At 35.3% G+C, this 16,213-nt stretch overlaps 2 protein-coding genes across 2 annotated transcripts; one reads left to right on the top strand and one right to left on the bottom strand.

Annotated features, from left to right (window-relative positions):
- Positions 1-3,483: 3,483 nt before the first annotated feature.
- LOC127262570 (uncharacterized) lies at positions 3,484-10,060 on the top strand. Its single transcript, XM_051291311.1, has 17 exons — positions 3,484-3,741; positions 3,816-3,997; positions 4,478-4,583; positions 4,729-4,805; positions 5,756-5,843; positions 6,170-6,359; positions 6,969-7,095; positions 7,338-7,418; positions 7,798-7,899; positions 8,006-8,101; positions 8,225-8,299; positions 8,609-8,728; positions 9,182-9,310; positions 9,401-9,478; positions 9,574-9,660; positions 9,737-9,823; positions 9,918-10,060. The coding sequence occupies exons 1-17, from the start codon at positions 3,513-3,515 to the stop codon at positions 9,966-9,968; spliced, it is 1,905 nt and encodes a 634-aa protein (XP_051147268.1). The 5' UTR covers positions 3,484-3,512; the 3' UTR covers positions 9,969-10,060.
- Positions 10,061-10,820: 760 nt separating this feature from the next.
- LOC127262021 (B3 domain-containing protein At5g42700-like) lies at positions 10,821-15,994 on the bottom strand. The gene is made up of 8 exons (XM_051290492.1): positions 15,714-15,994; positions 15,503-15,604; positions 13,069-13,097; positions 12,834-12,996; positions 12,541-12,747; positions 12,056-12,149; positions 11,734-11,901; positions 10,821-11,181 (listed from the first exon to the last, which is right to left on the bottom strand). Exons 1-8 carry the CDS (start codon positions 15,813-15,815, stop codon positions 11,081-11,083), a joined length of 966 nt encoding a protein of 321 aa, XP_051146449.1. The 5' UTR covers positions 15,816-15,994; the 3' UTR covers positions 10,821-11,080.
- Between the last annotated feature and the right edge of the window lie 219 nt (positions 15,995-16,213).

Here is a 16,213-nt window from a genome sequence, read left to right as displayed (position 1 = left end):
ATATTTATATTTTTTAATAATATTTATAGAGAACATATTGAATGAATATGTGTAATATATTATATTTTTTAGAGTGAGTGTGCATTTTTCCTTTTAAAAAAAAACAAATTATTTTGTAGTTTTTCTCACCAAATATTACACTTTAAATAAAAAAAAAACTCGAAAATAAAAAATTACACACTCTTTATTTATTATTTATTTTTAAATAAATTATAGTAGTAATTTCTAAGTATTTTATTATAACATATAAAAAATTTAAGTTCAAAATAATGTAAAGAAATACTTATAGAATTCGTTTTTGAGTTTTTTTTTTATCATTTTTCTTTCAAATATCTTATACAATATCTACTTTTTTATATAAAATATATAGTCATTTTATTTATCTACATATATTTTTTTAAATATCATATAAAATATATTTTTTCTCAAAAACTGGTATGTTTATTTTATGAAATAATTTGAAAAAATATTTTTTATATGTATAAAAAATTGTATAGATAATATAAAAGTAATGGATATGTATAATATATTATTTATTTTTAGAAAAATATGTTAAAATAAACACAAAAATAATATATTATTTGTAATATTATATTAAGTGTATGAACATTTTTTTTTTTATTAAAGTAAAACTATTTTTATTTTTAAAAAACGATATAGTTGAATAGGCGAAAATAACAAAATAATTACTAGTAGTAGGAAGGGAGTATATTAATTAGGGAAGCAGATGTAAGTTTTGGATTAGGATTGGTTATTTGTAACATTGATTTTAAGGAATAAAATAAAGTGGATGGTTTATTTATAAGACAATAATTGTGTGGTTGGAAGTTACTTAAGGACATTAATCACCTACTAATGATGACTCAGACAAGTGATAAGGAGCCAGCTGTCATGTCTATTTAATCACACCTATAATAATCAAATTAATATCAACAAAAGAATGAGCTGACGGTGTATGGTATAAATTTTGGGGAAAAATAATGAGATTGTGTTATTTATCATTAAAATAAGGAGCCTATCAAATCTAAGTAATCTAATCTATGAACAAGATATAAAACCAACTTGAGTTTATAAGAAATTTGAATATAAACGCAAAAAATAAAACATAAATAAAAATAATAGTTCACTTTCCATTGAAACTGGAAACGAGATGACTTTCCACCCCGAAGCAAAAAACGAGATGACTCCACAGAGTCGAAAACGAGATGACTCTACCGGAGCCGAAAACGAGATGGCTCTTCACCGGAGTTGAAAACGAGATGACTCTTCACCGGAGTTGAAAACGAGATGACTCTCCACATGAGCAAAAAACGACATGACTCCACCGGAGCCGAAAACGATACGACTCCACTTGAGCCGAAAACGACATGACTCTACCGGAGCCGAAAATGACATAACTCCACCGGAGCCGTCGAAAACGAGATGACTCCACCGGTGCCGTCGAAAACGAGATGACTCTCCACCGGAGTCGAAAACGATATGACTCCACCGGAGCCGCTGAAAACGAGATGGCCGAAAACAACATTACTCCACTAGAGCCGAAAACGAGATGACTCTACCGGAGCGAAAACCACATGACTTCACCGGAGCGGAAAACAACATCACTCTACTGGAGCCGAAAACTACATGACTCCACCGGAGCAAAAAACGACACGACTCCACTGGAGCCGAAAACAAGATGACTCCACCGGAGCAAAACACGACATAGATCGGAAACACCAAACATATCGCACGCAGACAATAGACAAGCACGGACAGAAAGAAGATCGCAGACATGTTTCAGATCGCACGCAAACAACAAACAGATAGCAGATCGCAGACAGGTTTCAAATCGGACACAGACATCAGACAAGCAGCTAACATATGGCAGATCGCAGACAGGTTTCTGATTGTACGACACACAAGCAACAGACAGGTTTCTGATTGTACGACAGACAAGCAGCGCATGACAAAAAGATCTCAAAATCACAAAACCTCCAGGTACAATGTAGGTTGAATGTACCCGGAGAAACACGGGTTCGTAGGCTATATTTACGGCATGAGAAAAGTACACTCTGATACCATGTTAGAAATTTTGGGAGAAAATAATGAGATTGTGTTATTGATCATCAAAATAAGGAGCCTATATAGGCAATACAAAACCGACTCGATATACTCAAATCTAAATAATTTAATCTATGAATAAGATATAAATCTAGTAAATCTAAAATTAAATATTTAAAATATCTCAACAGTGTAGAGGTTGCACTTGCGACCGTGGGGTCACGAAGAAAATATCAACAAATATACAAATAAGATCAATGATTCATCCTAATTTGTTTCATCCTAATTTAATTAACTATTGTCAACATTGTATCAACAAATATACAAATAAGATCATTGATTCATCCTAATTTGATTCATCCTAATTTAATTAACTATTGTCAACATTGTCTACTTGTATCATATTTACTTGTTTGGTAGAAAATGACAACATAATGAGCAAACAATCTCATTTAATTAAGCATAAGAGATACATAATAATAATAATAAAATAATAGTAGTCGCAATTTAAAGGTAAACTATAGTAAAAAATAGAATAGAATTATAAAAATTGACAACTAAACATAATAAATTGATAAATAAATATTATGCGTTAAAATAAAATTAATACTTTGTAAAAAAAATTATGCAAAATGTAAAAATCAAATTGATAATATAAAAAAAATAATATTTTATATTAATTTTGTGACATAATAAAATATATATATCTGAGTCAAGTCAAAAAAAATTTGAAGAAATAAACTCAAAGAAATTGTTCTCCAAACAAATTTTTCAATTGCTATTCCGAAAAAATAATAATAAAGAATACATTTTTTTTTTACAAAAATTTAAAAGTCAAAATAAATTTTAAAAATTCTTACAAAAAATCAAATATTCTAATATCGAATACTATGTTAAAATAGATTCAGACTTTCAACCTAAAACCAATTAGTAATATAACTTAAAATAATATATTTTCTACTTTTTAACATAATTTTTCATACCACAAAAAATAATAATAATAATAATAAATTATAGTAGAACATATTCCATATCACAGCAAATTTAAAAGAGCATGCAAAAAAAGGTTTGATTTTTTTAGTATTACTATATAATATTGACACATTTAGTTTTATTTTATATTAAAGATATAAATAGATATTTTATCATGCAAATAAATTATTTAAAATATTTTAAATAAATAAATAGTTGATCAACCAATGAACAATGAAAATTCGCCACAGCCGAACACGAGGAATATTTGGCGCGTTACGTTCGAGAACTGAACCTATAAATGTTTGTTTAAAAATATTTATCGAGGGAATCGTCCTCCTCAGAAAGCCAACCGAACGAACGGAATGCAAACCGACGAAAGCTTACAAACACACGCATGGATTGCGACGCACGCTTCGTTATATACCACACCAGATTCGACAACGTTTTTGGCCGTGATATCTCCACTCCACTGCGTTGTCAAGTGATCAACGAAGATGCAGCTCAGGCCAGGCATGTCGGCTATAGTCACCGGCGGCGCCTCCGGTATCGGCCGAGCGCTGGTGCTGGCTCTTGCGCGGGAAGGAATTTTCATCACGATTATTGATTTTGCGGATGAGAAAGGGAGAGAGGTCGCCTCGTTGGTGGAGAAAGAAGCCTCCAAGCTTCACACGGGGCTGGAATTACCGGCGGCGATGTTCATCAAATGCGACGTAACGGACTCGAGTGAGTAGTCAGATTCTTCGAGGTGGAAACTGGAAACTGCTTGGTTTATTAAGATGTTTGGTTTTAATGTTCAGATGAACTTGCTGCTGCTTTCGACAAGCATGTTGCGATTTATGGGGGATTGGATATCTGTATTACCTGCGCGGGAATCGGAAGTCCTGTTTCATTCTACGAGGATCGTACTGATGGATCGAAATCCTGGAGGCGAACGATTGCGATCAATTTGGTCGCAGTTATTGATTCAACTCGCCTCGCGGTATGAATCGATTTTTGCTTGTTTTAATGCATCGAATGGGATGAAGACTAGGTGACTAGCCACTTAATACAGTGATTCCATGAACTTCCTCATCTGCTCCTTGTTGAAGTGAAAGCTGTGAAGCTGCTGTATCAGTAGTAGCAGACATTTTTTACACCGTCGTACACATCCGTATTAATTTGGACCTAACGCTTGCAATCTCCATTGCCAAACTACCTAGTGATGCCTTGGGAAATACCTTTTTGTAGGGTTTGGTATTCATTCAATAGTAAACACATTTTGTTAAATATTTTTGCATAATTGAGCTCTTAGTGTAAGTGTCACTCTAACTCGGATTCATGAGAAATCCTTTATCAGATTCCTTTTGAATGAAGTAGCACTGTTTCAGCAATTTTTACATTTCAAATACTACTCACAGCTTTATATGTTTATATATTGAATTTTCTCATGGTTCTAAGTGCTAATTTGCTTGGTCCGCAGATTCAAGCAATGCAAGAAGCTAAAAAACCTGGCGTGATCATAAATGTTGGATCTGCTTCAGGGCTATTCCCCCTATACAATGATCCTATTTACTCAGGATCCAAAGGTTTGTTGTGCTTTCTTTACTTGTATAAAAATTTCTAAGATTATTTTTGTATCGCTATGTACTATCTAATAGACTTAATATAGAAATGCATATGCTCTTCTCGTGCCTAGATTGCTTCTCTTATTGTCACTAATAACAAATACAGGAGGAGTAGTTATATTCACCAGATCACTGGCTCTTTACCGGCGGCAAGGAATACGTATTAATGTGCTTTGCCCTGAGGTAAGAAATACTATAGGTTATATTCATCCCTTATGAAACAAAAATTAAAGAGTTTTGAAAAAGGTACTGTGTTTAGATGTGTTTTGGTTTAATTTTGGTGTTTTGATTTTGATATTTTTGAGGTGAAAATATTTGTTGGAATTGATATCCGGAATGAAAAGTAGGTGTTGCATGTGATGTTTTTGGAGGGTAAATGGTAGATTAACTAGTGTGAAAATGTATTTGGGACCTTTAATACTGAAGTTTATCATCAACTCTCTTACAAGCAGAGGATACCAAGTCAGTTTAGTTTACATTCTTCGAACTCAAATTAGACTTCACCACCATCATAAATATCTGTGCAATGGCTGAAAGTATGTTGCCTCAAGGCAGAGTTTGGGTTTTAGAGTTTTTAGTGATTAATCTGAGTAACTAACATCTAAGCCTGGAAAGGATTGTGTCTTTTTATTACACTACCTGGAACATAAATCTGTTTTATCCACTCCACATTGACTTCAATAGAAGACTAACATGGCATACCCTTTATCATCAAAATGATTAAAACTATGGCAACACTAAGAGTCTTCTTTACCATTCCAATAGGACTTCTGGAGCACAATGAATTTCTATGAAATGTTTTTAGGTTTACCATTGAGTAATCATAATTTTGAAACACCATTTATGTCCTTAAACATCTAAGCTGTTATCATTTTCAAAGTGACTTCAAGAATGGGTAAACTTCGTGTTGTGACTACTTGAAATTTCCCAACCTATTCTTCAACATACTGCATGATACATTCTGTAGAGGTCTTTCCACTACCACTAACATCACCGTATCCTGTTGTAATAATTTACTCAGACCTTTTGTAATATCTAATAACTTCTGTTAGTGTTCTTACTGCAACAAAGTGACTGAGTACTTGGAACTTAGAAGCCCGTGTATCATATGCTTCCAACTATTACTACTGCAGTTTGTTCAAACTGAAATGGCTTCTAAAGTGGATCCAAAGATAATCAATTTGACAGGGGGGTTCATGCCAATGGAAATGGTCGTGAAAGGTAAATATGATGCTGGTTAATATTTACTGTCACTTCTGTATTTCACTTTATTGAGGACTCGAGCCAGTAATTTAAGTAACATTGTTTATGCATGTCAGCCCAAATACTCCTACTCATGTGACCCCACAACCTAAACCTTGACATATGAGCCATACGTAAGAGCAAAAGACATATACATTTAGATGTCTATATCCATATTATATATATATATATATAGATGTAGGCATTCAATCACTCTGGATTGTGTAATACCTGTAAAAATATGGGTATGCTTGTCACATATCAAACAATCTTTTTGGGCTGATCCTTTAACCTATCTTATCTAGGTGCTTTTGAGCTTATTCAAAATGAAAGTAAAGCTGGCTCTTGTTTGTGGATATCTAACAAAAGGGGCTATGAATATTGGCCAACTCCTGGAGAAGAAGAAAAATATCGTCGACACCCTAAGAATTTGAAGAGAAACTCTTCAATTCTGACCCCACTAAATATTCAAGTTCCTCATAGTTTTGAGAAGATGTAAGTGTGGAGGTAATTAGTATTGCTAAAATAACTCTAACCATTTTAGTTTAAATTCCACTATAGTGTGGAAAAAATAATGGGGCATTTATTGATTGTGAAGAATTATTCAACTATGTTATGTACAACAAAATCATTTGTTTAATAGTCATCATATGCATAACACACCTGCAAATCTTCCTCTTGGACACAGGTGAACTATTTTCTGTCTATAGTTTTGGGTTGGTATAACTTATATCATTCTCTTCCAAATGTTTTTTGAGTGATTGAAATTGAAATTTCATCCTAAAAAAACTAAGTGTTGTTAGACATCTCTTTATGCATGGAGGTGTAGCTGATGACTGCATAAAATGTGTTTTCCAGTTTCCCTTTCTGGTGGGTTTTCAACAGCCTATTTTTCACTTAATAAACCTTTCTCCTTTTTTATTCTACTTTTGGATAGTTGTATTCATTAATTTGCGTTTGTGATTTTTATTTCTTGTGTTTGTTCCAGGTAGTAAAATGACCACCATTCTAATTAATGCGTTTATTCCATTTGTCAGTTTTTTCTACCTTTTCAAGCAATTTAATTTTGTATCTAACACGTATTATGCTGATCTTCTCCTACAGAGTTGTACACACTCTAAGTCACGACTTCCGAAGTGCAACAAGTGTAGTGCAGGCATCATTGAAATTGCCACTTCAACCAGATTATGTTCTTTTGAAAATCATATATGCTGGAGTTAATGCTAGTGATGTAAGTTCATAACTACATTTATTTTGTGTATTTTATTCTTATGGTTTGATTAGATTATATAAACCTTGGTAATGTAAGTTGCACATTATTTTTGCATGTGATAAATATGCTTACACGCCTACATATTCAGTTTATATCAGCCAGACAGCCACGTCAGAGTCATTTTATATCACAGTCTGGGGCCTGATTATGCATGCCACGTAATCATGTCTTGTTTGTGAATTAAATTAATTTATTAACAGGTAAATTTTAGCTCTGGAAGGTATTTCAGTGGGAGCAACAAAGACAGTGTATCTGTCCTTCCATTTGATGCTGGCTTTGAGGTTAGGAAAAAATCTGAAAAATTGTCTTTTGGTTTATTATGTTTATACTTGTTCCCCAGGCTTATAGGAGGAAAATAAGCTTTGTCTGGAAGTTGATGTAAGCTACCATTCTATTAAATTAAATATTTTTCAGAAAATTTAATACATGCTATGGCATTGACAGTTATGGAGAAAATTCATATACTCTGCATAAGATCAAGACCACATTAGTTATTCCAATTTTACTATCTTAAAAAATTTTGATCCTGTTCTGGTTTAGCAGTTTAATTTACTTATTTCACCTACATCAGCAACACTGAATCCATTATTGGGCTGTGAGACCAGCCATTTTAATGTCCTACTCATAGATAGTCTCATGGCAATAATCTTAATTCTGCAGGCAGTGGGTGTAATTGCTGCCATAGGCAATTCAGTTAAACACCTGAAAGTTGGCACTCCAGCAGCAATCATGACCTTTGGTAGTTATGCTGAATTTACAGTGGTAAAACATTTGCTTGACTTTCGAAGTATGATTTTGCATAATTAGTTTCCTTCTTGTTACAGGATGTTTTTAAGGATTGTTATAAGCATATGATTCTCTGTAATAGGTACATGCAAGACACATCCTTTCTGTAGAAAGGCCAGACCCAGAAGTAGTTGCTATGCTCACATCTGGTTTAACAGCATCCATTGCGTTAGAGAAGGTGGTTTCTATAAATGTAGATTTGGTGGTGGATTAATTCATTATATTTTGCAAACCTTACTATTAAAAAATGTTCCACCTGTTGAACAGTTTCATCATTGCCTTCTTTATGTTAATGCTGTAGGCAGCACAAATTGATACTGGAAAAACTGTTCTTGTCACTGCTGCTGCAGGAGGAACAGGGCAATTTGCAGTACAGGTGTGATCATTTTTTCATTCAGGAGTTTATTGTTGTTCGTAACAAGTAATTCTGATGTTTAGCTTTACTGTCACAGACTCAATAATGCTAATCACCAAACTATTTGAGGATATGCAAATATTTTGATGTCATATTGCTTCTAAAGCATTCATACATGTTCCATAATCCGTTTTTCACTAAAACAACAAATCATCGATCCTACTATGAGAATTTTAGGAGCCTTATCTTAGGCGTTTCCAGTTCAGTTTGCTCTTTTCCATCACGAACTATCATTTTAATCGAATTAGTCAATGAACTGTCTTACTGCAGCTGGCAAAGTTAGCTGGAAATAAAGTCATTGCAACATGTGGAGGAAAAGACAAGGCTGAGCTTTTGAAGGATTTGGGAGTGGATAGGGCAATTGACTATAAAGCTGAAAACATCAAAACTGTATGTTTCTTGAAAACCAACTTCTTTCTTTTGGTTCACCGTAATGTAATACGCCAAGTAAGTAAGAAACTAGAATCGGAAAATAATATTAACAAGGTTTTTGGTTCTTAAAGTTTCCAATATAGCTTTTACTGTATTTCTTCCACAAGAAATCATATGCACACCTTCCAGAAAATGCTGTAAAATCATAATAATTATCATGGTCCGGAAAGGAAGCTCACCTAGGTTAAGAAATCACTCAACAGAAGTGAAAATTATTGAACAAGTGCTAAGATTATGCTTGTAATTCTTTGACACATCAGTAGCTACCTAAGCCTATATGGTGAGCACATCCAATCAAGAAACCAACTGTGTGCTGGTTGATCCCTTATGAATTTCTTCCAATGTTTCAAGTTTTGAAACATCAAGCATATGGCCTTATATTTGTGGAATACACGTTTCTTATTTCCCCAGGTTCTAAAGGAGGAGTTCCCTAAGGGCGTAGACATTGTATATGAGTCTGTCGGTGGCGAAATGTTTGATCTGTGCTTGAATGCTTTGGCAACCTACGGCCGTCTTGTCGTCATTGGGATGATTTCTCAGGTTTCTTCTATCTCTTTTTCAGATTATTACCCTCTTTTGTGCACTTGTAGCCTAGTTTCCGACCTGATTGATTCTCAAACTTGCGTACAGTATCAAGGAGAACATGGATGGAAACCAAGAAATTACACTGGATTATGTGAAAAGCTTCTAGCAAGAAGCCAGACTGTGGTAAGCAACTCTGCTTACTTTTTCCAACTATCCTTTTATTACTAACAACTGTAGTTTTCAAACTTTAATTAAATTTTGATTTCCAAAACTTTCAGGCTGGGTTTTTCTTGATACAATACAGTAACTTGTGGCAAGAACATCTAAATAAGCTCATGGATCTGCACTACTCAGGAAAGCTCAAGGTAAATTATAGTCTCTTGGAACTTGCTTATACCAAATTCCTTGGGGTTGTCATGTTTTCTCAAATTTTCTCTACAGGTCGCCGTCGACCCAAAACAGTTCTTGGGCGTCCATTCTGTTGCTAATGCTGTCGACTATCTTCATTCTGGTAAAAGTATTGGCAAGGTAGTTCATAGTCTTCAATCCTCTAAATTCTCAATCTAAAATACATATTAGTTATATAAGTTTGTTGGTGAGTTTAAATACAAATTTATTGCAGGTTGTTGTCTGCATTGATCCTAATTTCAGTCACCAGGCTGCTAAATTATAACATGATAAAAACGTCCAATCATGTCAATAAATTGGGGGCTTGTTTGCGCTTTCACCAGAAAATGTCAGGCAAGTATGCAAAGGTAAGTATTTATCGTAATAGACAAATTTTGTTATAAATAATGACAAATATCTTAATAAAAAGTTAAACAACATTCACTTCCCTTGTTGAATATTTATGTAATCTACTTAACATTAACTAAAGTTTTTGTTTTTTATCCACCTTCATAGAATTGTGTTTTATGATAAAGTTTGTATGCAATTATAAGGGCTGATCATAATAGACAAAATTTGTTTTAAAGAAATAATGACAAATTTCTTAATAAAGCATTTATGCAAACAACATTCACCTACCTTATTAAATAAATATTTTGTAGTTTACTTTACATTAGTCAATTAATTAATTGTCAAAGCTTTTGTTCCTTGTCTACCCTTAAGCTAGCTCTATCCAAATTTTACAAGAAATGCCTTTTATGATAAAGTTTCCTTTCTACAATATTCTTTATATTTTTGTGTGTAATATTGATCAAGATAAAAATAAGTATGTATTGATTATAATATACAAAATTTATTATTAAAAAAAAAAAAAGATAATGACAAATGTCATAGTAAAAATTTGGCAATATTCACCTACTCTATTAAATAAATCATTTTGTAGTTTATCTTCCATTATTTAATGCTTTTGCACCCTATTTAACATTTTATGCACATTCCCACCCTAAAGATGCTCCGTTCAAATTCCACTAGAATTTAAGATATTGCTTTTTATGATAAAGTTCGATTAATCTGATATTTTACATTTTAATTACTTTACTTCTTAATTATATGGAAATATTATAACCCAATAAACATCATAAAATGGAAAACAACCTCTTTAATTTCCAACAATTAACTTGTTACCCTCTCCCATCTTTGGCCTCGGCTTAATACTCAGAATGTATTATCTCAAAAGCTTTACACAGTATATACATCTATGTATGTGTATATATGTGTTGTATTTGTATTGTATAGCCGGAAATTTCCTATGACTCAATTCCTTCCAAGTCAAAAAACCGGGTAGCTAACCGGTGACATACCTTTCAAGCTATTTACATTTCTTCGACAAGAGCCTTCTTACATGCAAGTGACCCCTTTGCCCGTGTGGTCGCACAAGAACGATGTCTGTGGGCAGCAGATATTGTTGCACGGCTTGGGCTGATTCCTCGGTTCATTGCCTGCAAAAATGTATTAAGAAGTTTGATAAATCGAATGTGGCCTCGAAGTTTAGCATCATACAACAAATTAAATCCAAGTATATGACCAAAAACAACAATATTCAGACTCTACAGTCTCAATAAAAATATATTATTTATCACAAAACATCGTATCAAAATACTATTTAAATCAAAATTCAAATAAAAGATTTAATTTCAAATCAAAACCAAGCAATGAGAAAATTTAATTCAACCACAAGCTCTTAAAGGTTGAAGATTTAGGACACGTGCCCCGCGCGTGCGAGCGTATAATACATCAACTATATTACTTTCAAACAAGTTAGCAAATTTGATTCAAAAGATCTAGCATTGAAACATAGAAAAAAAAAATGTAGATTCAACCAAAGGCTGCCAAATGCTAATGGTTTTAAGACTCGTGCCACGTGCGTGCGCACATGCTATAAATCAACTGTATATCTTTCTCACGTGTTAACACAATGAATTTAATTCTAACCAATATATATAAAATAACAAACTTTTAAAATAAATAAACAAAAATCGACAAACACTCACCCTCGGCAGCTTTGGAGCTAATACCCTCTGGCTGATGCGCATTGGTGTCACTGATAGTGGTGCGCGAGCCCTCTATCGTTCCTCTCAACAGAGGTTCAGGAGACTCCAACAAGAAAGGCTCTACAAACTGTGGCTTTCTGCGCTTCCTACTTCCTTTCTTTACCCGAACTTTTTGTTGTTGACATACAAATTGATACAGTAAATAATTAAGCAAGATTCATCCATACCTTTCATTTGCAAATACTGAATGTACAATAGAAACAGAATATATATATATATATATATGAAACATTAAAAGAATTGAAAGGGAAGAACGACCAACCAGCACCATCAGTTCGTCTTCCAGAAGCACTGATATCCAACAGAGAAAGTGCTGCGCTCACGACTTCCGTCCCATGCACCCGGACTACGTGCACCTGAGAGATACAGTGCTCGATGAATAAAATATTTACCTAAGAAACAGAAATGATCGAATGGAAAACCAGTGACTTACAATTAGGACATACACATGCACGAAATAAAACTAATAATAGTTACATAGCAACAATATATACAATACTATCGCACCAGTAGCACAAAGTAATTTCTTTCCCCGTAAGAAATTTCAAGTCACAAACATTTCGAGGCTATCAATTAATCAAGCAAATTACCTTAACAGGTAAACTACACATACATATAGCATATACTGAAAAAACACATTAGCCAGAATCATATATACCATTTGCACGAAGAGCGCATGGATCATTTTTCCCCATGAGAATAATTTAAGTTAGAAACAATTCCATTCGATCAATAAAAGAAAATTACCTTCAACTTGCAAGGGGCAATCAGATGGAAAATCAGTATGTCCCCCTTGAGCAAACGGTGAGTTATGGAAAAACGTCGCCATCCAGCACTCAGACCGTACCTATCCAGCAGATAAGAGGTTTCATACTCATTGCCCCATTCGTCCTCCAAGGTAATACACGTATCACAGATGGGAAAGTGAGTAATGCAGAATTTTTTGGGCAGATGCTGCATCGAGTAGAAGTGGACGTGAATCTTTGTGAGAAATTTAAAAAGTTCAGTAAAAAATGTATATCCTAGATGAAAAAGATTACCAGCCAAAATCCGTGTGAGACATTTGACGGGAGCATGCATTTGGTGAAGTGCGGGAGCTCATATCCCAAGTGGTCGAGGACCTGCCGTGCTCGCGCCTTTACTGACGACTCGGCTTCCATGTCTTCAAATAGGTCGTAGGTTCGACGCCTCTTCCGTGCAACACTGCAACACAAAAATTTAGAGTTGGAATCCTATCAATGGTTTGAATGATTGATAACTCTTGCAAAAACCTACCGTGGGGGCTTTGAATCATCCGTGCGAACCTGTGTAAGAATCGCGCAAAATAAAATGTTATCAGTGAATCATCCATCAAAACTATAAGGAAGAAAGCACTTTTCAATAATGATTGATTATCTGGCTTCCGATGCACAAAACAATATGCCATCAAACAATGTCGATGTCTCCAATGTGAAATATTCTTGCATTTCAAATCTCATTACTCGACTAGAAATCGACTCCCAATGCTCCCACCTAAAGCTCAGTCATTGCTTGGTTGTCATTGATTGGACTATTAGTAGCCGCAATTCATGCCTTTTGGTTTTTATGACAGAAAATTGGCTCTTGATTTTCATTTCAAATTGTTCGCGACTATTGAAAACTAAAAGTCATCATCAAGCAAATTTAAGATTTCAAGCATGCTAAATTCAGGTATAATGAGAACAATGCATACACGACCGGAAAATGCATAGCCAACGCACGGTTTACACAGATAGAAACTGCATAGCTAAAGCATTTAAACCTCAAGACTGAACTTGACATCAATTCCCAACGCTCTCATCTAACGAAAATCATTGCTGGGTTTTCATTTATTAGACTATTATGTGACAACAAACTACAACAAATGCCAACGGCCATTCTAGAACCCAATGCAACGTCGATGTCTCCAATGTGAAACATTCTTGCAATTCAAATCTCATTATCAACTCCCAACGCTCCCCACCTAACCACAATCATTGCTTAGTTGTCATTTATTGGATTGTTAGTAACGGCGTCCGCCACCGGAGCCAACTCCAGTAAATGCTGCCGGATATTCCGGACAGCCATCCGCGTTGCACGGAGTTTTAACTGGAAGAACTTGCGCATTTCACGCCTTTCGATTTTTATGACAAAATTGGTTCTTGATTTTCATTTCAAATTGCTCGTCACTATTGAAAACTAAAATTCATCATCAAACAAATTTAAGGTTTCAAGAAGTCTAAATTTAGGTACAATGAGAAGAATGCATCCACGACCGCAAAACGCATCGCTGATGCACGATTAACACATACAGAAAATACATAACTAAAGCATTTAAACCTCAAGACTCGACTAGACGTCAATTCCCAACTCCTATCTAACAAAAATCATTGCTTGGTCGTCACTTATTGGACTATTATGCGACAAACAATCGTAACCGTGCCTACACGGACCAACTACAACAAATGACATTGTCCACTCTAGAACCCAATGTAAGCACCATCAAACAATGTCAATGTCTCCAATGTGAAACATTCTTACAATTCAAATCTCATTATCAACTCCCACCACTCCCGCCTAACGACAATCATTGCTTAGTTGTCATTTATTGGATTGTTAGTAACGGCGTCCGCCACCGGAACCAACTCCAGTAAATGCTGCCGGATATTCCAGAAGCCGATGCAAAGTCCTACCGGACACCTCTCCGAGTCACACGGCGTTTTATCCGGAAAGAACCAGCGCAATTCATGCCTTTCGGTTTTTTATTACAAAATTGATTTTCATTTCAAATTGTTCACATCATCAATCAAATTTAAGGTTTCAAGCATCCTAAATGTAGGTATAATGAGAAAAATGCATCCACGACCGGGAAGCGCATAGCCGATGCACGGCTAGCAAAGACAAAAAAAATGCATAACTAAAGATTTTAAACCAAGACTCAACTAGACATCAATTCCCAACGCTCCCATCTAACCAAAATCATTGCTCGGTTGTTATTTATTGGACTATTATGCGACAAACAATAGTAAATGCCACTAGCCATTCTAGAGCCCAATGCAAGCTCCCTCAAACAATGTCGATGTTTCCGATGTGAAACATTCTTGAAATTCAAATCTCACGACTCGATTCGATTCGACTCGACTCGAATTGAATCGAAATCAACTCCCAACGCTCCCACCTAACGACAATAATTACCCGGTTGTCATTTACTGGATTGGTAGTAACAGCTTCCACCGCCCAACCACTACCATAAATGCCGCCGGATATTCCGGAAGCTGACGCCAAGTCCCACCGGATGCCGATAACACTATCGGAAACTACTCATCATCGGAGAAATCTCAAGGCTTCAACTATTCTAAGCATAACAAGAAAAAACACATCGCCGATTAATGGAGTGGCCGGAAAATGCATAAGCTATGCATTTCGCGGCCGGAAAACGCATAGCCGATGCACGGCCAGCGCAGACAGAAAAATGCATCACTGATGCCCTGAGCAACTAGAAACTTGCACCCTCAAATCCTGTCTAGAGCCTAAAGAAACCTAAAAAAACAACCTAAATCTGAACGAATCTATGGCATCAAATGGCAGGCCACAAATCTGGTTATCATCCATTCTCAAGAGCTCACAGACAATAACGCATCGAAAAAAAATAGGGATTAAATCTTACATAACTAAACAAGAACAAAAAAGACATGGTAAGAGCATATCTCACCTGAGCATCCTTAGATTTGGGGCCTCTGGACTTCTTCGAAACCCTTTTCTTCTTCCTCCCCAACTCCATCGCATTCCTTCTTTTCTTCACCTTATTCACCTTCTGCCAAACACAGCGCAAAATAAAGAGGCACAGTCAAAACAACAAGCAAAGTAAAACTCAAACTCAAATTCGAAACACAAATAGAATTGGTTTGATTTGGTAGACAAACCTCAGAACGAGGATGATACGTTGGGTCCTTTCCGAGTAGTTCCGGGGCGTTCTCCTCCTCCTTCTCGCGTAGGGTGTGGTGCAGCAGCTTGCCGGACGCCATTTCAAATTCTTTTTAGTTGTTTGTGTGCGGCTTCTTCTTCTTCTTTTTCCTTTCCCTTCCTTCCCCCTCACTCGAGAAGCGAAAAGCTTTTCTTTTGTCTCAGTGACTTTCGAACAATTTCACTATATACATAAATATATATATATACACATATACACACACACTACTGTAAGAGAGAGAGAGAGAGAGAGAGAGAGAGAGAGAGAGAGAGGGTTGGTATAGAGGAAGAAAGCGAGGGGCAGCAAGCAGGTTAGCCAGCTGTGCGAATGTGGACAGCCGAACACGGCCCACATTAGCAGAAATTTGTGCACTGTTGGGGTGGCTCTGTGCTCCTTCTCACTCCTCAGTCCTCACCCTCACAAGATGTGTTAGTTTAGTGTTTTTTTTTTTTTTGCTTT

Source organism: Andrographis paniculata, unplaced genomic scaffold (genome assembly GCF_009805555.1).
Source record: "Andrographis paniculata isolate CXL003 unplaced genomic scaffold, ASM980555v1 Contig65END, whole genome shotgun sequence".
In the NCBI taxonomy this organism is placed as follows: Eukaryota; Viridiplantae; Streptophyta; class Magnoliopsida; order Lamiales; family Acanthaceae; genus Andrographis; species Andrographis paniculata.
This window is presented reverse-complemented; position numbering and strand designations above follow the sequence as displayed.